Source organism: Xenopus tropicalis, chromosome 8, assembly GCF_000004195.4.
Source record: "Xenopus tropicalis strain Nigerian chromosome 8, UCB_Xtro_10.0, whole genome shotgun sequence".
NCBI classification, from domain to species: Eukaryota; Metazoa; Chordata; class Amphibia; order Anura; family Pipidae; genus Xenopus; species Xenopus tropicalis.
Genome location: NC_030684.2, coordinates 79,513,617 through 79,536,300, shown reverse-complemented (window position 1 = coordinate 79,536,300; position 22,684 = coordinate 79,513,617). Strand labels below are relative to the sequence as shown.

Genomic DNA, 22,684 nt, shown 5'->3' with positions numbered 1-22,684 from the left:
AAATAACTTTAAATAAAAGATAGCAACCCCCCTGTCCCTCTCCCGCCCCTCGGCCTCTGTTTAGCTCAACTTTCAGAACGATGTGGGACACGGCCCCCCTGGTTCCGACGACCATACCCCAAAGGACCCACGCCGTGGTCCCCAAACACCGCCCCCGAGCTCCACATTGTGGTAGGAGCAGGCACTGTCTTTTAGCACACAAACGTTATAAAAGGGCCGCTGTATATCACTAAGACTAGCCCCGCCTCTGCCTGTCACATGAACGACATCTAACATGGCTGCCTCCAGAGTGGTAGGTGACCCGTGTGTACTGCTGTATGTGTGCAGTAGGCGTGTGCACAGCTGTGTAGGTGTACAGAGAAATAGGAACTCGCCATAATCCGTAAAGAATCAGTGTGCATGTCAGTACAGTGGGGCCGAGCAGGGTAGTACTGTATGTGTGTGACTTATGTATCGGCGCAGTATCATGGTGCTACTGCTGTTGTAGAACATTACCCTTTTCCTCGGGGGAAAGTTTTCTGAGCCCTGGTACTGTGGGCTGGCAATGATGGCAGCATGTTGTCAGCAAATGACCTTGCGCAGGTCAGAGAAATTCATTCCGCTCCAGGGAATCCTATTCTGAGTAGTGTTAAGACTAGATATGTAAACAGTTACACTAGCTTTAGTTAGAGCTGGTACAGTCTTTATTGCCTATTCCCGTAAGGATTGAGTGGTATATAAGATTTGGTTGGGCAGCCAAACCCTTTTATGTGTACTAAAATCATTCCAACAGTAAGCTTTCTTATACAGTATTCCACTTTGCCCAATAACAGCTCAGTGAAGGCTTGTATTGAACATGCTTTTTGCTTGTTGTTTTGATCGCAAAGATATATGGCTTTTTGTACCAATATCCAACCCCTTCCCTTTACCCACTATTGCGCCTGTTTTGTAAGCAGCAGTTCATTATGCAGGGGAATTATCATCAGTAAAATATGTCTCACAAAGACCTCAAAATGCGAAATAGCTTCAGACATGCTTTTTTTTTAACTCATGTTTAACAAAAGGGTATATTGCCCCTTTATATCCACCAACTTTTCTGAGGGCTAGCGCTCATTGTTGGTTACGTTTGGGTGATAGAGTTTTTTTGCCTGAGGCAATGGATAGGAAGTTGGGGCATTTTGGCTACCTAAAAACATGGTGTGCAAAAACACTGAAAACTGCCTGTGGGCCAATTGCACTTAATAAATCATGTTTGTACTGATTAAGTCTGTCAGTAATGAGTTAGGTTGTGAGTGGCCAGCCTTTTTGAGCCTGCAAGGGCAACCCCTTCATGTTTAAGGCTTGCTAAACCAGAACAAGGAATTGTTAATATATTCTCTTAGTAACTAAAGAGCTGCCCTCACCCAGCAATGGGATTTTTTGGTACTGTAGGTTTGCATGACTTTCCTTAGGTATTAGCTGACAGTTTTTTGATCTTAAAAATAATTGATCGGTTGTAGTTATTTTCCTTTTAATTGGAAAACTGCTGTTATTGCACAGAACTAGCCTTTGTAGCACTGTGGTTTGCCAGACAGTGCTTTTCCAGTTCTGATCTGTGGTGATTTGGTCACTGCAGTTCTTAAAAGACATAACCTGACCAGTGCCCTTGTATTGCCCTTGTAAAGATTCACTTTCCCAGATAGCACTTCTTGTAAAGGTGACCATACACGGTATGCATACCCAACTGATATCTGTAAGAAAATTGGCCAGCTGTTGATCTGCAAGGTTTAAATATCCTTTAGGGGAGAGGAGCACATTGGCTCGTTGTTGTGACCCTCAGGCTGAACTATCGTATCAATCCGATATCACCCGCCTCAAGGTGGGCATATTGGGAAAAGATTTGCTTGTTTGATGACCTTGCCAAATGAGTGGATATTTAAGTGTATGGCCATCTTAAGCTTAGAATCCAGGAAGACAATAAAATGCAAATAACATGTCTAATATCTTGTCCTAATATTCTTCCAGCTGCAGAATGCCAAGGTTTTACTCCCTGTTTTGTGCAGAGTTTCTCGTGACAGTTCTTCATCTGCCTCAGTTTCCCCCACAAAGCACCGGGTCCAGCACTATCTCTACAATAGTTTCTATGATATTGAAGCCATAATAAACTGGAGTGTCCGCTTCAAACAGTGGAACTTGCGCAGAAAGAATGCGTATGTATTGTGTCCTGCAAAATTATGCATTTATTACATCATAATATGCAAAAATCATAATATCCTGTAAATTATATTCTTAAAATGATACTTAGTGATATAATTTGTGTCACGTGACTCAATGAGACATATGATATTAACTATTACCTTTTGAGTTTTATGACCTGTATAAAAGTGCCTTTTTATGGTTATGGGACTCCTTTGTGACATAATATCTTTATAGTTTAGAATAGTGGTATATAATACCTATATACTGTAAATGTGCCTGAAACTGTTCAGCTGATTGATGTTCAAGCTGATCACAGATATAATCGCACAAAATATTTGCTTATTTTACGTTTCTGTAAGGGCTGTTTTCCACATTTGCACAGTTATTTAATCCCTTTAGAAAACCCACCAATGCTCCTGTGCTATGATATATATAGGTGGTGGTTGTTGGTCAGGTTGCTGAATGCTAGGGATGCACCGAATCCACATTTTTGGATTCTACCGAACCCCCGAAACCTTTGTAAAGAATTCGGCTGAATACCGAACCGAATCTGACTCCAAATTAGCATAAGCTTATTAGGTTTTGGAAGGGTTAAATATCGAAAAATTTTCAACTTGCGTGTTTATGTGACAAAAAGTCACATGATTTTTTGGATTCGGTCCGGGCAGGACTGTGGATTCGGCCGAATCCGAAATCCTGCCAAAAAAGCCTGAATCTTGGCTGAATACCAAACCGAATGCTGGATTCGGTGCATCCCTACTGAATGCAATAGTTTTAATGTGATTATCTCCTTTTCTTTCCCAGACATTATGCATACACTGAGAGGTTATATGGAAAATATGTTGCTGCTGCATATTACACCTTATCGCAGAGAGGTGGAGTCAGGTAGGTGCCGTTCATTGGATGGCTGCATCATTACAAGCTGTTTAAAACTTTCTCTATAAAGGCATATGAAGGGATAAGTGAGGGAGTGGGTGTTTTAACGCCACTGACCAGGCTTTGTGGGGAGTCTTAAAGGAAAAGGAAAGGTTAATAAAGAGTTAATCTCAAGCTGCAGGCATACCTTCAGTTGTCTCAATAGTGCCCTTAAGTCTCCCCATATTTCTCCCGTTCAGATGATCAGAAGCCAAACAGGAAGAAAAAATTCTGAGCTGTGTAAAGAAAGTTCCCATAATGCCTCACTCCTGCACAGACACCCAGGCCAAGTGAACATGCTCTGTTAGTTAGACTATGAGTCAGCTTCCTGCTGATTGGCTCAAGTCCACATTCCTAAGGGGGGGGGAGTGGGTTCTTTGCATTCTTAAGGGAGGGGGGAGCAGTAAAGAGCAGAAAGCAAAGAGCTGCCTGTCTCTGGCAGAGGGAAACAGACACAACTAATCTTTTGACAGGGAACTCAGTGTAGCATTTCTGTGAGTGCTTATGGCTGTATTTACATAGACCTTTCTGATACAGCTTACTTAGTTTTTACCTTTCCTTCTGCTTTAAGGGTGTCAGGTAGACTGCCCCCGTCATTGATGTCTATAAGGGAAGTTGCTCAACCCTTCCACAGAGCTAAGGAGAGCGGCATGTAAGGCAGTATTTGGATTTTATGAGTTGGGGCAAAAGTAAGGATAAGTCACCACCCTGGCCTCTCACAGGGTGATCAAAAAATGTGGGAGGGCTAATCCTCCTTGTAGTTGTGATGTTAACTGTTGCCATGAGATGCGTGGTGTTTTGTTTGGCCATATAAATGGTATAACCAGCGCGTTGAGCTTGCAGAAGAAAGAGCATGGGAGAAGGTATGGTGTGGCATGGAATATGTATAAAAACTTAGGGAGGAAGATCATTTTCAGTAGGTTGATATGCCCCCCAAAGTTTAAGTGGTAATTTTACCCAGATTTTTAGGGTGTGGGCCAATTGGTCTACTAGTAGGTCAAGGTTAATCCTGATAAATTGTGTAGGATCAGAGTGGACCAGTTTGCCCTAGTATTTAAAGGATTGGGCCCATTGCAGGTTCATACCAGATGGGAGTGGGACTGTTTGTGTGTGATCTAGGGCATTTACTTGGGATTTGTCCCAATTAATTTTTAATCCAGAGTATTTACCATTGCTGGGAGAGATTGGGTAGGATTGGCCAATTACACTAGGATATCATCCACAAATAGTGATACCTTCTCAACTATGTTAGCATATGTGAGGCCTTGGATGATAGGGGAATTGCGTATCAATATGGCCAGAGGCTCAATGGCAAGAGCGAATAAGGTAGGAGAGAGGGGACAGCCTTGGCATGTCCCTCGACAGAGAACAAAGGGTTCTGAAGGGATAATAGTGTAGTATTTAGTGCTAAAATTAAACTACCCAAGTGAAGAGTGTATTCATACTCTTTGTAAGAAAATCTAGTGGTTCACCACTTCACCAGAATTTTTTATAACACCTTCAAATGTATTAATATAAAAGGATATGGGTCTCAGTGATTTCAAGAGATTAAGTTCACAGCAGAGAGGTGTGGAAGACAGTCCCAAAAACAATACCTCTATGCAGATGCACCAAAAATAGTATAACTGGGTACTCCTAAACACTTCATATAATGCAGCACATATCAATGAACCAGTGGTTCCAATGCACAATGTCAGACTCACATGTGAAACTGGATACCAATAGTGTAAAACCATTAATTAAATAAGATAACTAACAGTATTGTATTTAGAAAAAATTAAAAGTAAATGCGTCCATCACAATAAGTATCCAGTTGCACTGAGAAAAAGGTTCTCTATATATAATATAAATGTAGAAAATTATGGCACTCGCAGGACTTACAAGATTTGAAGAACAAAGGATCAACAGTAACACATATCAACAGGAACTTCTTTTAAGGTTTTTATTTAATCCAACATTTCAGTTCCTTACTGGAACTTTCGTCAGGGAGACCAACAGAGTGCGAGTGCAGAACGCTTAAATGTGCATATTGGCGCCAAAGAGCTGTTGCTAGGCAACCAAAGTTCTGTATACAGTGCATATAGCAAACCAAAATACCAAATACCAAATTGGGTATAGTAAATCTATTATGGAGTAGGTGGTTGTGCAGTTGCAGTTGTGCATGGAAAAGATAGTAACAACGAAAGATACAAGCATAAAATGATACGTGACAGATAGAACAGGAAAAAAGTTGTTACAAAAGTTGTTACATTCAAATATGCACAGACAGTCAAAAACTGGTAACAAAATTAATACCAATGGTTGTCAGAGGGATAGCTACAAAGATATAGCATTCTATGTAAAGCAACCCAACGGTGACGTTTCGTTGAGTTCCCTAGGGGCCACATAGTCCAACATATGCATCCATCTGAATTCTTAGCGAACTAATGCCATGTCTCTGTTGCCCCCCCCCTCCTCAGCGGTGGTTGCTGGTCAATTGCCATAGATTTGAATAGAGCTGGGCGGTATGACCAAAAATTTATATCACGGTATTTTTCAAAATTATATCGGTATCACGGTATTTGACGGTATATAAATAAAAAAAAAAAAATAAATATTGGTGCCCCCCCCCCAACAACAACCCCAGCCCCCCCAACCCCAGCCACAACCCCCAGCCCCCCCAACCCCAGCCACAACCCCCCCAACCCCAGCTACAACCCCCCAGCAGAACTTACCCAACTTGTGGTTCCTCCAGCTCCAGCGATGCGTCCTAGCGACGTCGCGTGCGCGCTGACGTCACATGCGCGCCGACGTCACGTACGCACGGGCGCAACCCGGATGTGATTGGAGAAAAACAGCAGGAGGCGCGCATACCGGTATAGCGGTATGTTTAAAACTCATACCGTTTTTTTTTTAAAAAAAACGGTATACCGGTTAAACCGGTATACCGCCCAGCACTAGATTTGAAGGTAGGTAGGGGGTGTTGCTCATGTGCAAAATGTCTAGCAACTGGTTGAATTTATTTGCCCTCCGTTAGGGCTTTGCTGATAGCTGAGCAATGATTCCCAATTCTCTCCTTCAACATGTTCACAGTTCTGCCTACGTAGTACAATCCACACGGACAGGTGATGATATATACTACATAGCTGGATGTGCAAGACAGACGATGTTTAATCTTAATCCTTTTGCCCGTATGGTAATGAAGGAAATCTGGGCCTGACAAGAGACATCGGCATGTCACACAGTCTGGACACCTGTAGCAGCCAAGCTTTTACCCGGCTTGTCTTGAGAGCCAATCAGAAGGGTCCCTGGTCCCCTTTAGACCAGATCAGAAACAGATTGTCGATGTAACAGAAATACACAAGGAAAGAGTCTCCTAGTAGGGGTGCAGTGTGTTCTGTTTCGAACTGTAACATGAATAAATTGGCATATGATGGGCCAAGGCAACACCAATAGCCGTGTCAGCTACCTGTAGGTAAAAAGAGTTTTCAAAACGGAAGTAACTCCCTGTGAGGGTGAGTTCAAGTAACTGGGTCAAAAATTCAATTGGTATTTGCAAGGATATGTCAGTCAGTAGCATCCCTCTGAGATGCAGTAATACCCTGGTCATGTGGTATGATAGTATACAGGCTCTTTACATCCATAGTTACTAAGAGAGTCAGTCAGGATGTCTCCTAGCTTCTTCAGTCTGAGGATGATGTGTGTGGAGTCTTGTGTATATGATGGCATGGCCTTGACAAGGGTTTGTAGATCTTTTTCGATAAAGGTGGCTACTGGCTGATACAAGGAACCAACCGCAGAGATAAGTCTACCAGGGGGGGGAAAAAGAGACTTATGTATTTTCGGCAATGTATATATGATTGGTGCACGGGGATAATCACTCAATATATAATGATATATATCATTATCATTCTATCCCGTATTCAGGGAAACAGAGAGTAATGCGTCAAGTTCCCTTTTAAATTTGTTGGTAGGGTCACAAGGGAGGGGTCTATATGTATGAGTATCTGGCAGCTGTCCCAGTATCTCCTCTCTGTAATATGAGTAAATCAAGTAATACAATCGGGCTGCCTGGTCGGATTACCAGGTTGTCATCATTTCTAAGTGACTTAATGGCCTGTCTCTCTGCATGGGACAAATTGGGGTATGATTTATCCATCCCGGAACCAGATTTGGCTTCCAGGCTTGCCAAAGGTTTTTATGGTCGCTGGTGTATTAGGGGGCTCGAAAGTGCTGCGTGTCTTAAACTGAGGGCGTAGGTCCTGTGGGTTGTTCCTGAAGTGTTCTTTCAGCTTAAGCTTCTGCTGGAACCCATGAATATCAACCAGTATGTCAAAGGTATTGGGCTTACTGTTATAAATGAGAGGCCCTTGGATAGTAAGGACAGCTCTCCTGGTGTGAGAATGTGTTGGCTGAGATTAAACACTATATTCTCCTCCCCTTTGGTGGTTTCCCCCTTGGGTTTGCAACCCCCACGTCTGGTGTACCGTGGGGGGACAAATGTTATAATAAATACAATAGATAAGTATAAATACACAGAGATTAAGTGCCATGTGGTGTGAGATGCAGTAGGAAGGAGGTCCCTGCCCCATAGATCTTACAATCTAAGTAATGTCTTAATCTAATATCTTAATGTCCTATATATATATATATATCTATCGATAAGTGCAGAGAACCTTTTGCTGCTGTCTGCATATTATAAATATGTCACTATGGGGTGCAGAATTGGTCAAATTTATCCCTTCACCTACAACAATCGCACATCCTTACTCCTTAGTGTTTACTAGGAAGGCCCTCTTGCTGGCACCCTGGTCAGTAGGGAATATTTTTGAGAGTCCTCAAATGGAGCATGCAGTTTTGATGAAGGATTTAGGTGCCCCTTTGTTCTGATGTTGACAAATACAGATGACACTTGGCTAATACCAATGCATAGCATCTACAAGTGTATCTAGATCAGAGTGTTTAGCTGGTGCTTTGGAGTTGCACATTCTGGAGGCAGGAAGGGATGTAGAAGTCAGCATTCATCTTTATCATAGGGCTGTGGCTTTTTGTCACGTGACTGCACTTTTATAAACCACACATATCAGGTGATACAGCAGAAAATCATTATTATCTACCAGTTCAATTTGTAAGCTTAAAAAACCCTCACTGCAAGCCGTGTAATACATTGTCTTTTCATGCCTTTACCATTTTTGAAAATCAAGTATAGCATCCGTCATGAAAATATTGCACCCCGAGTTGCTTTCCAAATATATATAACAGGGGAACTGGGGTTTTTGTTTCAATATATATATCCAAATTGAATTCAGGCAGGATAATGTAATAATATGCACAAAGTTTGCTAAGTCTAGGAACCATTCAGTTGCTTGTTTTCAGACAGTTGACCAATGTATACTTCCTGCTCATTGCTTGCTATTGGTTGCTATTGGTTACTAAACCAGTAGCCAACTTTGCACCTTTTCTTATATTAACCCATTTGATTTGTGTAAATGCTGGCTGCCTTTCAGATATTATATCAAAATTACAGCACTCCCATTTCATATAAAAAAAAACGCATTTATTTCACATATGGCACAGACACAGCTGTGTCTGTGCCATATGTGAAATAAAGGCAGTTTTATGAATATGAAACAGGAGTGCTGCAATTTTGATATATTGAAGCCTGAAGGTATTTGGAGGTGAAAATATGATGCTGTGTGCACCCCTCTGACAAACTTCTTACAAGCGTGCTGGAAACCCATTGTATTTTGCCTTCCTGATATTTTTTTTAATACCACAAATTTCCATTTTTATTCCTTTCAGAAACCCAAATGTGCCACCATTAATAAATCTTCTACTCTCAGGTTTCAGGGCCACAAGGACTGGTACAGGGCAGATAGGCGTGGGAAATTCAGTTGGGACTTCTTGGAACATAAGGAAGTGCCTGTTGAATGTATTGACCTTAGCCGTTCACCACTGACCTTCAGAGGTTTAGACAACATAGGTGAGAAAAGCATTTTATGAATTATAGATGTTAAGCATACTTTAACTTATTTATTTTTAGGTTTGAATAGATTTACAATGAAAAAAAGAAAATGATATTAAACGTTGAGGATTTTACCACTACTGCTTTGTTTAGTTAAAAAAATAAGATCCTGGCTTGGATGTCTCTACCATTACCTCTACTGTAATTCTAATGTTGCCTTGGGTGCTTGTTGTGTCCTAGCTGATATGAGCTGTTTGATTTCCTTTCTACAGTGAGCCTTAAGGAGTTACGGGAGCTGTATCTCAACAATTGTCCACACTTGGATGACTGGGCCTTAAGCCGGCTACATGTGTTTAAAGATTCATTGGAGGTGCTGTCTATTGCTGGATGCCCCTCTATCACAGAAAGGGGTCTGGCCACCCTGCATCACTTACAGTCAGTGTCTCTTCACTATTTTCTTTATTTAGATGCTGTTTATTCTTTACACCTTTCCATTAATCATTCATCTATACATGTATCTGTTTTCATTAATAGTAATATTAGTACCCTATGAATTCCCCATGCTTCTCAGGAATCTCAGGTACCTGGATTTGTCTGATCTTTCATCTGTGACCAATAAGGGCTTAATCCGTATACTCATGGAGGAAGTACTTCCCAAGTGTGAAATAGTTGGGATAAATTATTTTGATGGAGATCAGAGGAAGAGCTCCCACAATGAGCTGCAAAACTGAAAAGGTAAGGGGCAGTACAACAGTTCATAATACATTTGATTCATAAGTCTGATGAGGAGCATTTTTTTTTTTTTTTTTTTAAGTTTTAATTTTTGCATTTTTCAATTTAACATAAAAATACAAAAAAGAACAAAAAACAAGAGGTCAGCTTCTGGTTGGTAATGGTGTTGTTGACTAAAGTTCTCCAGAACGGTAGGGTTGGGGAAGGAAAAGCATTTCCACTGTAAAAGAATGTTTTTTTTGGCATAGTAGAGAAGCTGGAGGTAGCAAAGTCTAGAATTGTGTGTAAGACCTAAGTCCTCTGCCACTCCCAGTAGACAAACAATTTGTGACAGAATCTGGGGAAAGCTTAGGGCGTCAGAGATACAGTCAACGATTTCTCTCCAATAGTCCTGCATAGCTGGAGAGCTCCAGAACACATGCATATATGAGCCTGTATCTTGGTCACATTTTATACAGGTATCTGGGGTGTGGGGGAACATCTTGGAAAGCCTGTATGGCGTAAGGTATACCCGGTTAAGGAACTTAATTTGTATATACCTGTCCGCTATAGATATTGTCAAGTCTGGAATTTGTTTAAAAGCATCAACCCAAATTTCTTCAGTTAAGCTAGGTATGTCACACATCCATTTCTCACGTACCTTAGCCAGGGGGTCTGGGTTAGCCTGCCATAGAATGGTGTAGTACCAGGATAGGGGCTTGATGAGGTTTTCCCTGCGTACGTATTTTTCTAGGGTGGTGTCTTTAATTTCCACCGGTCTGATGGGAAATTGGGAGTTAAAAGCGTGTTGAAGGTAATTGAAGTGCATTGATTGCGGGATTTGGTGGCTTTCTTTAAGTGCTTGGAATTGTTTGAGGTTCCCATTTACTACTATATCTTGCAGTTGTTTAACCCCATAGGAGGCCCTTTGGGCGATGTTGGGTAAGGAACAGTTGCCCCATAATGGTGTACAGCGTGACCATGTTTGTTGTGGGCCTTGGACGTGTTTAAGGGCCTTTTGAAAAGCGGTTATAACTGTAGTAGGTTGATTCTGCCTGGCAGGGTGAGAGGTAGCTGTGCCCATGTATCTATTTTGTTGGATAGGTTGTGGACTATCGGGGTCAGGTTGTCTTCTTACGATTTGGTATGTTGTTTGTTGATGGCAACCCCCAGGTATTTAAATTAATGTACTACTTGTAATTGTCCTATCTGGGACAATGCATTAGATAGTGCTTCATTCGGGTTAGCTAGATATAGAAGCATATCATCTGCGTATAATGATACTTTTTCTATTAGTCTGCTGGCCCGTAGTCCCGGTATGTTGGGGGAGTCCCTGAGTAGTGTTGCCAAGGGAGAAAGAGGGCACCCCTCCCTCTTTCCACGCTCAAGTGGGAGGGGGTCGGTTAGCCTCCCATTAACCAAGACCCTTGCTTGGGGTTGCCAATAGAGTGCCCTTACCCATGCCCTATATCTGCCACCGAATCCAAAGTGACGAAGGATTTCTCACAGATAGCTCCAAGACACTGTATCAAAGGCTTTAGCTGTGTCAAGGGATACCACAATTCTGTTCCCTTTGTTGTCATGGTCGTATTCTAGGTTATTGAATAGCCATCTGATATTTTGTCTGTGGCGTTCTGTGACATATATCCGGTTTGGTCGGGATGAATTACAGATCTTACACTTCGTTTTAGTCTGTTAGCTAGCACTTTTGCAAAAACTTTTGTATCACAGTTTAGTAGAGCTATGGGGCTGTAAGAGCCGCAGTCGTCTGGGGGTTTGCCAGCTTTAGGAACAAGTGTGATGTGTGCTATGTAGCATTATTCTGGGAGAACATTGGTTTCTGTTATGTTATTGTATAAGGTGCATAGTTTGGGGGACAGTATTTGAGAGTGGGCTTTGTACCATTCAGCTGGTAGGCAGTCTGGGCCAGGGGTACGGCCTGGCGGCATATCTGTAATAGCTTCTTCTATTTCTTCTATAGTGATATCTCTGTCTAGGTGCATTTTGCTGTCTGGTGGGATAGAGGGGAGTTCTATTCTGTCTAGGAAGTTATTTAGAGTGAGTCGAGGTGCCTCTGCGCATTTGCCAACTCCTCTTTGTGGGTGTAGTTAGGGTCAGTTACTACCTTTTGTTCTGCTTTTTCCAGCGATATTTTAGCAGTGTTGATATTGGCTTCATTTTCCCGCCTAGTGGCAGCTATCAAATATATGTAGCGTCCCCTGGTATAAGCTTTACGTGCGTCCCAACCAAATCTGGGTTGGCCATGATTAGCTCTATCCTAGACAGAGCTTATGTAGCAATTGTGTAGCAGGAGTATTGCCTGAGTTGGGGGTGTTTCCACCTCCATACGTCCGTAAGGTTAGTGGCCTCTAGCCAGGTGGGAAAGGAGGTGGAGTCACTAGAAACTGGATGGAGTCTGAGGACCATTTTTTAGAGAAATGGTTAAAGGAATACTGTCATGGGAAAAGGTGTTTTTTAATGCATCAGTTAATAGCCATATTCTTCATTTCTCAGGGTGCCACAGCCATGTGACACTGATAAACTTCAGTCACTCTTTACTGCTGTGCTACATGTTGATCAGAGCACAAGTCACATGGCTGTGGCACCCTGGGAAATGAAGAATATGACTAGCCCTATGTGAAATTTCAAAATTAAATACAACATGTTTTACCACAACAGTATTCCTTTATATATGCTAAAAACATTTAAGCATGAAAAAATATATATAGGATTGTTTTGCCACCAATACGGAGTCATGCAGCTTAGTTACCATCAAGTTAAAAGCACTGTTTTATTATTACAGAGAAAAAAAATTATAAAAAAAAAAAAATGGAATTATTTTCTTAAATGGCCTCTGTGGGAGGTGGCTTTCCCATATTCGGAGCTTCTTGATATAGGGTTGCTAGATAAGATGTCGTTTTTTTATACCTAGAACGTAATTCATTTTGAAGTATAGTTCATAACTTCAGCAAACTTTGCAAGTTATTTTTTATTTCATACCCACTGAGCACAAAACCTTTTATAACTGTGCTGTCCAACTTCTGTGGTGCCGAGGGCCAGAATTTCCCTAGCATATATAGTGGAGGACCGCTAATGGAAGCCAGTTTTGACCACTCCCCTTTTTTAAACCACACCCATGTTATCACAAGACCATGCCCACATTAATGGTGGTAGCGCAGCAAAAACCCAAATGGTTGGTGCTCACTGCGGGATATCAACCACGATTCATATGTGAAAGAATTATATTAGGTCATATTAAGACACACCCTTAAAACCATATGTCTCCTCCTCCCCTGTGGATAGCACAGCAACCCCCAGCACATAATTACACACCTTAGGGACCATTTAATGACTATTTCCAAATACTAACAAACTCCCAGAACAAACCTCTGCCAGGCTCACCTCCTACAGGCAGCATAGGGCAGACAGAGCATGGCACATACAGGCAGCATAGGGCAGGTAGATTATGGCACACACAGGCAGCATAGGGCAGACAGAGTATGGCACACACAGGCAGTACTCTGTGTGCCCTATGCTACAGCTGTGTGCCATACTCTGCCTGCCCTATGCAGCCTGTGTGTGCCATACTCTGCCTGCCCTATGCAGCCTGTGTGTGCCATACTCTGCCTGCCCTATGCTGCCTGTGTGTGACATACTCTGCCTGCCCTATGCTGCTTGTGTGTGTCATACTCTGCCTGCCCTATGCTGCCTGTGTGTGCCATACTCTGCCCTATGCTGCCTGTGTGTGCCATACTCTGCCCTAAGATGCCTGTGTGTGCCATACTCTGCCTGCCATTAGCTGCCTGTGTGTGCCATACTCTGCCTGCCCTATGCTGCCTGTATGTGCCATACTCTACCTGCCCTTAGCTGCCTGCGTGTGCCATGCTCTGTCTGCCCTATGCTGCCTGTGTGTGCAATACAGTACATACAGTGACACAATGCTGGCACTGTTCCTACAGTCTGAGGTGTGAAGACTGTGATTACTGCCTAAAGTGTGAACACTGCAGTGGGTGAACAATGCAGGGATTAAAGGGTGTGAACAGTACAGGGGATTACATATTTAAACAATACAGGGAGATTAAAGCCTTAATCTGTGGTGTAAACTATGCAGGGGGCAGTTAATCTCAATAATGACACAATTTAAATCTTACACAAAGGTAAGCCATCAAAGCAACCAGACAGGTGGGGGGGCCACACAGATGCGGCCCACGAGCCACCAGTTGGACAACACTGTTTTATTAGAAGCACAAAATTGCAAGTATCAAAGGTAGGGTGAACCATTACTTTACCAACAGGATTAGATGTCTAAACTCCCAGCCCCAATGTCAACCCCAAGCAATAGAAGATGAGTTCAGAATATAATTTGGGACATAATTATGTGTTGAACAGGATAATTTAGAGAGGCATGTAGCATTTAGTGATACTTGGTTTGTATGAAAAATAAAAGGAATCTTTTACTGTTCCTTTTAAATAGAGCAAAAAGAAGCCAAAAGCAAGCCAACATGACCAGGGGCTGAAAAGAGTACAACATCAGAAATTGGAAATGATGAAGCAGTTAGAGAAAAGATATCAGGGAAAAAATATATTGGGGAAAACATAACAGCAGCTGAAGAGAAGATAGATGAGCTGACAAAAGATAATTTGTGAAAATAACAGGAAAAAAAGTGAAAAAGCACAATAAAGGTATGAAACACAAGATGCGAAGGTTATTTAAAAGTTATTAAAATATAGCAATAAAAGTAAATATTTTCCTAAGACAATTTTCTGGCTAATTCTTTGATAACAATGTTATTCTTTTCTTTCTGTATTACACTGTCATCCCATCAACCCATCTGTAATACAAAGCAGAGGTAGTCTTCAAAGGAGAAGTTAGGCTAAAGTCACGCGGGATGTACGCTCTGCTTTTTCCCCCTGGGTTCCCTCCGGTGTGTATAATTGTAGGGACGTTTTGGCCCCTAGTGCCCTGGGGATGCCTCCCCGCTCTGCACTTAGGTTTCTTGTGTTGGAGTCAGCTGAGTGGGGGCCACATTTCTGGTGAGCAGAGCCAAAATGCCAATTTAAAAATCCACATTTCTGCCCTTGAAGTTACCAGTAGTGGCTTTTTTGCTGCCCCTGGTAACCTCAGGGTTCTGCCACCTTTCTTGTGGTTGAAATCTGACACTTTTGTGTACTGACAGGCAGAGTCAGGCCCAGACTGGCAATCTCTAGTTTCTGGCCAATGCCAGACAGGCTGCTGTAAGATGCCATACACAATCACTATTTATTGGGCCACTAGGGGCTGTTTGGCCCTCTTTGTTCTAGGAATGCCAGAGACTATTTTGAATCCCAGTCCAGACCTGGGAAGGGTCCTTTGTCTATTTGAGTAACCTTACATGCAAAACAAGTGGGTATTTTGTGGGTTGCAGGCAGGACTTGCTGATGCAGTTATGGGTGCAGATCTTAATATAAGCAAATCCTTTATTGCCAAATTGATCATTGATACACTTTGATAGATATGTCAATTCATGAAACACTTCCTGGCTGTCAGAAAAACATTAAATAATGGTGAAAGAATCTGCTGCAAGTCCTTCAGGATCCCCCAGTATTAATATTGAAAAACTGCCTGGTAATTAAATAGTTCTTTCAATGCTAAATAAGTATAATTATATTAAGTATATAACTTATTCCAAATGCATCACTATATCATAGAATTGCAAATATAGCTCATAACTAATGTTTACCTGTCACATCCCTAATAACTGAGCCTGATATAGGGAGATGGGAGGGATGATTGTGCTCCTGTGATAATGTATTCTTGTAAACAATGGGAGAAGGAGGAGGGCAGAGACACTGTCAGGGATAGGCAGCTGGGAGTGGCAGAGAGGGATATCAGAGAACAGATGCTGGAAATATCTGTGCCGTGTCACTGCAAGGTAAGTTGAGATAGTCTGTATTTGGTACAGCTGCATGCTATAGTAGTAGCACCAAATTAAACTCCCAGACGCTTTCAGGCTTAATGTAAATCTACATTCACAAATGAAGTTTATTTGCAGTATTATTTTTAAGGGGATTGAAACCCCTAAAATTAAATTACTTTAAATATTTGTCAACCTGCATTCAAGAGGAACTAAAGCATAGCTGATAAATTGTATGAAATTATTTATATGAACTGTGTAAAGGTATGGGCAAGCAAGGTTTCTTATGTGTATGTATGTATGTGCTATTTGTATAAGCAGTGCTTTTCTAGACATTAATAGTACAGACGGGGTAACAAACATATTAATATAGTTACAAAGGTTCATTGTCATATTTTAATAATTACAGAAAGGAGGTCCCTGGCCTATAGCACTTACCGTCTGCAGTTGTATATTTATGCACTTATTAGAGCATATCTATTATCTATTAAGCGTTTGCTGAGGGTGAAACAATGAAAGAAAATACAAGTTTTAATGCAAACTGCTGTTTTTTCCGTGTGTGTGATTTTTATGGCACAATTATATTTTATGAAAAAATTAAGAGTTTTATTTTATTAAATAAAAAAAGCAGGGGAAAAATGCAAACAGGGCAAATAAGTAAGAAAAGACAAGTGAGTTAAAGAACTCACTCAGTTTCTTCCAATGATTCACCAGCACTTAACGGAATAAATCTGCCCCTAAGGATTTTACATTTTTTTCTGGGTTTTTTATGTTTGGATTTAAAGGACATGTAAAGCCAACATTTGCCTACAATGTATACCAGTTGGGCACGTCTCCCCCACCCAATGGCATCATTTGTACTGCATATATCCCCTCCGTTTGCCAGCACCATCACATTTTCCTAAAGCAAATAGCAGATTTCACCCTCTGATACATAATCAGATACATTTAAATCTGCAAACAGCATACACACACACAGACCCTTATTCAGCATACATTTCATCAAGAATACAGGCTCACACAGGCAGAACTGTCTCTGATAAAAGTTCTGCTTTGTTTGAGCTGAGCTCAGGAGAGGAGGTTAGGAGAATAAAATTGAAGCAGACAGCTAGAGCTGAGTTTCTATGGGAACCAGTAATGCCATCTCTTTACTGGCTGCTAGACTGGAGGGTGTTTAGTAATCTGAGCTTAGAACAGCGGTTCTCAACCTGTGGGTCGGGACCCCTTTCACAGGGGTCACCTAAGACCATCGGAAAACACATATTTTTCCGATGGTCTTAGGAATAATTTTATGTTTGGGGGCTCACCACAACATGAGGAATTGTATTAAAGGGTTGCGGCATTAGGAAGGTTGAGAACCACTGGCTTAGAACAACTGAGCATGCCCACAAGCCAGAAGTCAAAGCAAATTCCTGAGGGAGGGGGCTGAGTGGGTTACAGGAGGAGAAGGAAATCTAAGTGATTAAGGGGATGTCGCAGCCTTACTAATTAACCTCTGAACAACCAGTGTGGCAGGTATTGAAATATTTCAAAAGCTGTTCACTGACTAGATTTTTGTGTGTGGGGTTTACATGTCCTTTAAAGTTACCTAATAAACCCTATAACGTTTTCTACCATTTTTCATTAAATTTTGGACAGTGCAGGTGCAATTTCGTTGAAGTATATTCTAGAAGCTATGGCGTGGTAGCTCCTACTCAATAAATTCAAACAGGTAATTAGGGATCTCTGTACAGATAAACTAATCAAAGAGTATGTGTGTATATATTGTATGTAATCTGTTTTTGTTGCATAGGTCTCTCTACTGTATAGTGCTGCTGCATATGTTGGTGCTTTCTAAACACATGTTAATAATATAGTGAATGTACCCCCTATTGTAAAGGGGGGCTTCAGCCTAGTGATTTTATACAGGTCATGGACTCCAAGGTGACTTCTAATATCCTTATATTTTACAACAGGGGGTGCCATGTAACAGAAATGATATCACTGAGCACCATTTATAAGGATATAATATCCAGAATATTCATGGCTCTTGCATACAGCAAATAATGAACCCATTTGAACCCTATTGTAAAATATAATGATAAGTCACTGAGGAGGTCCCATGACTATATATAGGCTTTTATACATGTAAGTGACCTCTAATATCCTCATATTTTACAAGGGATGCATGATTTATTATAATACACAAGTTTCATTGAGCCATGTGACTAAAATTACATTACGAACCACCATTTATAAGGATATGATTTCCAGGATATTCATGGATCTTGTTTAGTATAATAATAATTAAATGTTATTTACTTTGTGCCCATAGATTTGTTGAGAAACTTTGAATATGTGTTTAGAATTAAGTGTTTCTGTTGATATATCCAAACTAAGCCTGGCAATGTTTTAATTTTCTACACAGCCAAAAACAATGGTAAGATGCAGGAAGTTCTTTGTTTCCATCACTGCCATTCTGACATTGGTTGGGTTAAAAATCTATTTTGAGATCATGTACGAACTTCCAATATTCAGTGAACTACCACCTACTCCCACTGAACCACCTAGAAACCCTCTTGTAATTCTGGAACCTTTTAAAGGCCAGGAGGATGTTTCCATGAATACCCTCCATGACATGGCAAATAATTTAAGAAGACTACTTATCAGCTCTAACTCCTATTGGAATAACAAGGAACAGAACCTTTTGGACTCAAAAGACATGAGAGCTTGGACATGCAAGACATCAAAGGAACCATTAAAAGATCTTAAGACTTATCCAGAACCTCTTCAGCTTTTCCTTCAACATGGAGGCTGCAGAGAATATCGTCTCATTATAGATCAGCCAGATAAGTGCCCATACAACAGGACTTTTTTATTGTTGGCAATCAAATCCTCTCCGCAAAACTTTGCTCAAAGACAGGCAGTGAGGAGCAGCTGGGGAACAGAGAGGTGTTATGGTGGTCTGTATGTGAGGCTTGTCTTCTTATTGGGTGTAGCGCCAGGCCAGGACTTCTCACCACTAATATGGTATGAGAATGGGCAGTCTCACGATTTACTCCAATGGGATTTCTTAGATACCTTCTTTAATTTGACATTAAAAGACCAGCTCTTTCTGGGCTGGGCTAGGCTGCGTTGTTCAGGAGCCAAGTACATTTTAAAGGGGGACGATGATGTGTTTGTAAGAACACCAGAAATTGTGCAGGAGCTGACACTGCTAGGTGGGCACCAGACTCAATCTTTATATATGGGTCATGTGGTGTCATCTGCAAAGCCGTACCGTGACCCACGTAGCAAGTACTATATTCCTTATTCATACTATGCAGGGTCATACCCACCATATGCAGGGGGAGGAGGGTATGTGTTTTCTGGTGCCCTGACTCCATGGCTGTATCTGGTATCTTATTTTGTGATTCCTTTCCCCATTGATGACGTTTATACTGGAATGTGTTTCATGGCTCTGGGAATGAAACCTACGGGACATCCTGGATTCCAGACTTTTGAAATTCCTGGGAGGCAGAAGTATCCTTGTTGCTCCAAAACACATCTCCTTTTGGAACATAAGAAAAGCCCACAGGAGATGCTTCAGATGTGGAGCAAACTTAGGGACCACGTGCAACATTGCTAAGATATGGAGAGCTATTCTTTTGATTGCAGATTCTTCTCACATTCTGCTGCTGAATTCATACAGGAGCTCCAAACTTATTACACTATGCATTGCATCTCTGTTAAAAACCATTTGTGTCTTTTTATTTAAAGAGGTAATCTACAGTATAATATTGTTCAACAAAAGCCAAGTAAAAAGGTTTGTATTGAACTGTAAAGCCTGTTTTAATAAAAACAAGACAGAGCTTGTATTTTAAACCAGGACCATAGTCTGAAATGCTTAGGACTTGGTCTATTCCCTAAAGAAAACGCTCTTCATAATTTGGATCACCATATATTAATGGGGCCATGGGAATCGGCAATTAGGCTAATGCCAGGACAGGGATGATTCTTGGTCTGCAGATAAGGGTATGCTGAGAATCAGACAATCCACTGGCTCCGCTATCTGCAATTCAAGGTACTTAGGCAGGCAGCCTTGGTGTGGATTTTGGGGTGAAAATGTATATGCAGGTGTTTCTGTGCTGAAACCTGGTCCGTGTCTCCTCACCAAGGCTGATGCAGTGTCTTTTAGGGCAGAAACAGGAGCCAACATAAACCAGTGGATAGGCTGATTCACAGCCTGCCTTTGTCTGCAGGCTGAGAATCAGCCACGTATCACTGTAGCCCCCAAAATTCATTATACTAGCAGTTAAAAATAATGTAAATTGCAAAAGTGCTTAGAAAAGCACCCCTAATCAATTTGACTTTTTATGGGTTATGGTTACACAGTCATTAATCCTATCAGATGACTCTTTTACATCTACATTTCCAGTGCTTGTATCAAACTAAAAATCCTGTCTGCTTTCTTTCAAAACACACAGAAGGTAGAAAACAATATGGCTCCATTCTGGCAGAGAAAGGATTAAACACTTGTGATTTCTCAGGGGAAGGCAAATCCCACAGCACTTTGAATGTTGACTCCATTAGAGGCTGTGTAGGTGGATCCAAACCATAATGTACAAGAGAGTGCATTAGAAGGCTCCTGCTGAAGTGTAATTGTTATGATGGATAGGAGGGAATATTTAGCTATGCTGTAAAATAGCAGAAATAGGTCATATCCAACATGTCTTTATATAGGGCACACTATCACTTTTATATGTAAGTGCTGCTTTAGCCTTCATTTAACATAAACTATATTCCTGTGTTCCATATGAGTTCAACGAATAGGGATTGTGCTGAACAACAATTTTGCCTATTATTTTAACCCTTTAATTGCCAGCAGAATTTGCCTTTCATTGCCTGACAGTTTTTGAACATTTTGTGCTCTTTCTTTTTGGGGACTATATATACGTAATATACATACGTAATATGTATAGTTTTATGGATGTTTCTGACATGTATAGATCAGAAACTCCCAGGAGCACGCTACCAAAATTTGGCAAACATTAGCCTAGGGGCACACTGGGCTGCTGATCTACTTTTCTCTACCTACGCTTTGTACATAGGTGAAAAAAAAAAGATCCACTTCTTTATGTAGCTCCACCGACGTTGCGAAAAGGCATAGTTTGGTGTTTTCTTGACAAAATCCGTGTGTAGCGACACACAGGCTAACACTTTGTGGAGCTTCACAGAGAAGTGAATGGGATCAGATATGCTTGTTGACAGGTGAAGCAATGTGGATCATCTGCTTTATGTGCCTCTAATTTTGGATTCCAAGACCAAAAATCCCAAAAGTATGGTTGCCCTAGAAAACAAAATATTTTTGAAAAGCACACATTGTGACAAATTCAAATGGGTACATGGATTTCTACTCCAATTGCTAAACCTTGGCAGTTTTTATAAATGTATATGAAGACTGAAAAAAAAACAACTCAAAACTATTACTTTCCAACATCTTATCTCCCACATGTCAAAAGGTACTAAGACAAAAATAAATATGAATTCCAGGGGTCTGCTGAACAGTTTGGTGATTCTATGAGCATCAAAGCCTCTTGCATGGAGAGACCCCAAAGGCACCACAGTGTGTACAAATTGTCACAGCGGTTACTTTAGCTTACTGCAAAATCTACACATTTACTGCATTTTATATGAGATAAATGCACAAAAAAAAGTAGGTTCACCCTTGAAAGCCATTTATTTCTGGAAACTACACATCTGGGTAAATCCAAATGGGTTACAGCACTGATGCCCAGTAAGTATGGGATCACACACTATGGCACATAGAAACACTAAATGGCATTTATTTCTACTACTGCAAAAACATACTGCCTACTATGTGTGGTAAAGGTTGCAAACTATGTGGGATGTACAGACCCCCCAAAAAATATATGCATATGATATTCTGGCTGTTGCCATATCGAGCAGGTTAGAGAATCTGCTATTGAAGGGTCACATTGGCGCATTGATACAGTCCTCTCTCAACAGGGCTCCCTATACTATGATCTGATAGTTTGCCCTTAAGCCAAATGATCATCCTTATTTGGCCAACATGTTGGTGGTCAGTTGAGTAAAGAGCTGCTTCTTTGGGGACCTTGCCCTTTTACCTTGGGTCTTAATCTGTTACTTAGCTGCCAGTGAACCAGGAGGTAAAGTTCCCAGCGCAATCACAAGGGCAGGTGCCAGGGGTAAAAAGGCACCTTTTCAATAGTGGTTTAAAGAACAGGCCTTGTGATAAACATTCTTTTTTGCTATTTTTGAATGATGAAATTTGTAAAGCTTTTATTTCTTGCAATAACAGGGCAAAGTCACATTCTACTACTTGTTTTGTACAAAATCAATAAAACAGTAAAAAACCCTTTGTGTAACAAACCCCTCCTGTCACCCAGGTTTAGATTTTCAGATAAGAAGCAGCTCATTATACAGAGGGTTTCTGCTGATTTGTTTTGATTATGCTTGTATAAAAAAAATGTGATTATTTTCAATTTCAGATTTTGTCCTGTTTAGTTCACAATATAACAAACTGCATATGAACTGAAATGTTTTTCATTTGGAATACTTTTTCTACTTAAAGAGATTCTGTCATGATTTTTATGGTGTACTTTTTATTTCTAAATTACTGTTTACATAGCAAATAATTCAGTCTACAGTTTAAATGTTATTTTTGAGCCAACAAATGTATTTTTTTTAGTTGTAATATTGGTGAGTAGGCAGCCATCTCAGTGCATTGTGCCTGAGTCTGAACTTTCAGAAGGAGCCAGCGCTACACATTAGAACTGCTTTCAGATAACCTATTATTTCTTCTACTCCCATGTAACTGGAGGAGTCCGAAGCAGGACTTGTATTTCTTACTATTGAGTGCTATTCTGATATCTACTTGGATCTTGCTACGTTCCCATTATTCTGCTGATCGGCTGCTGGGAGGGGGGCTGGATATCACTTCAACTTGCAGCTCAGCAAGTGTCACTGAAGTTTAGCAGAGCACAGGTCACATGGCTGTGGCACCATGGGAAATGAAGAGTATGGCTAACCCCATGTGAAATTTCAAATCTAATATAAAAAT

At 41.0% G+C, this 22,684-nt stretch overlaps 1 protein-coding gene across 3 annotated transcripts; it reads left to right on the top strand.

The window, feature by feature from the left end:
• The first annotated feature begins 185 nt into the window (after positions 1-185).
• Positions 186-22,209, top strand: dmac2 (distal membrane arm assembly complex 2). Of its 3 annotated transcripts, none has more exons than XM_031891401.1 (7): positions 186-292; positions 1,984-2,168; positions 2,962-3,042; positions 8,895-9,034; positions 9,289-9,451; positions 9,588-9,751; positions 18,029-18,092. In XM_031891401.1, the coding sequence occupies exons 1-6, from the start codon at positions 275-277 to the stop codon at positions 9,745-9,747; spliced, it is 747 nt and encodes a 248-aa protein (XP_031747261.1). In that variant the 5' UTR covers positions 186-274; the 3' UTR covers positions 9,748-9,751; positions 18,029-18,092. The 3 variants fall into 3 exon arrangements, with proteins under 3 accessions (XP_031747261.1, XP_012824506.1, XP_004917157.1); XM_012969052.3 differs by lacking the exon at positions 18,029-18,092 and adding an exon at positions 14,202-16,162; XM_004917100.4 differs by lacking the exons at positions 186-292; positions 1,984-2,168; positions 2,962-3,042; ... (1 more) ...; positions 9,289-9,451; positions 9,588-9,751 and adding an exon at positions 14,202-14,410 and having other exon boundaries at positions 18,029-22,209.
• Positions 22,210-22,684: the final 475 nt, after the last annotated feature.

Excerpts from the sequence above, each read along its gene's own strand:
- dmac2 (XM_004917100.4), top strand. The coding sequence starts at position 18,038 with ATGGTAAGATGCAGGAAGTTCTTTGTTTCCATCACTGCCATTCTGACA.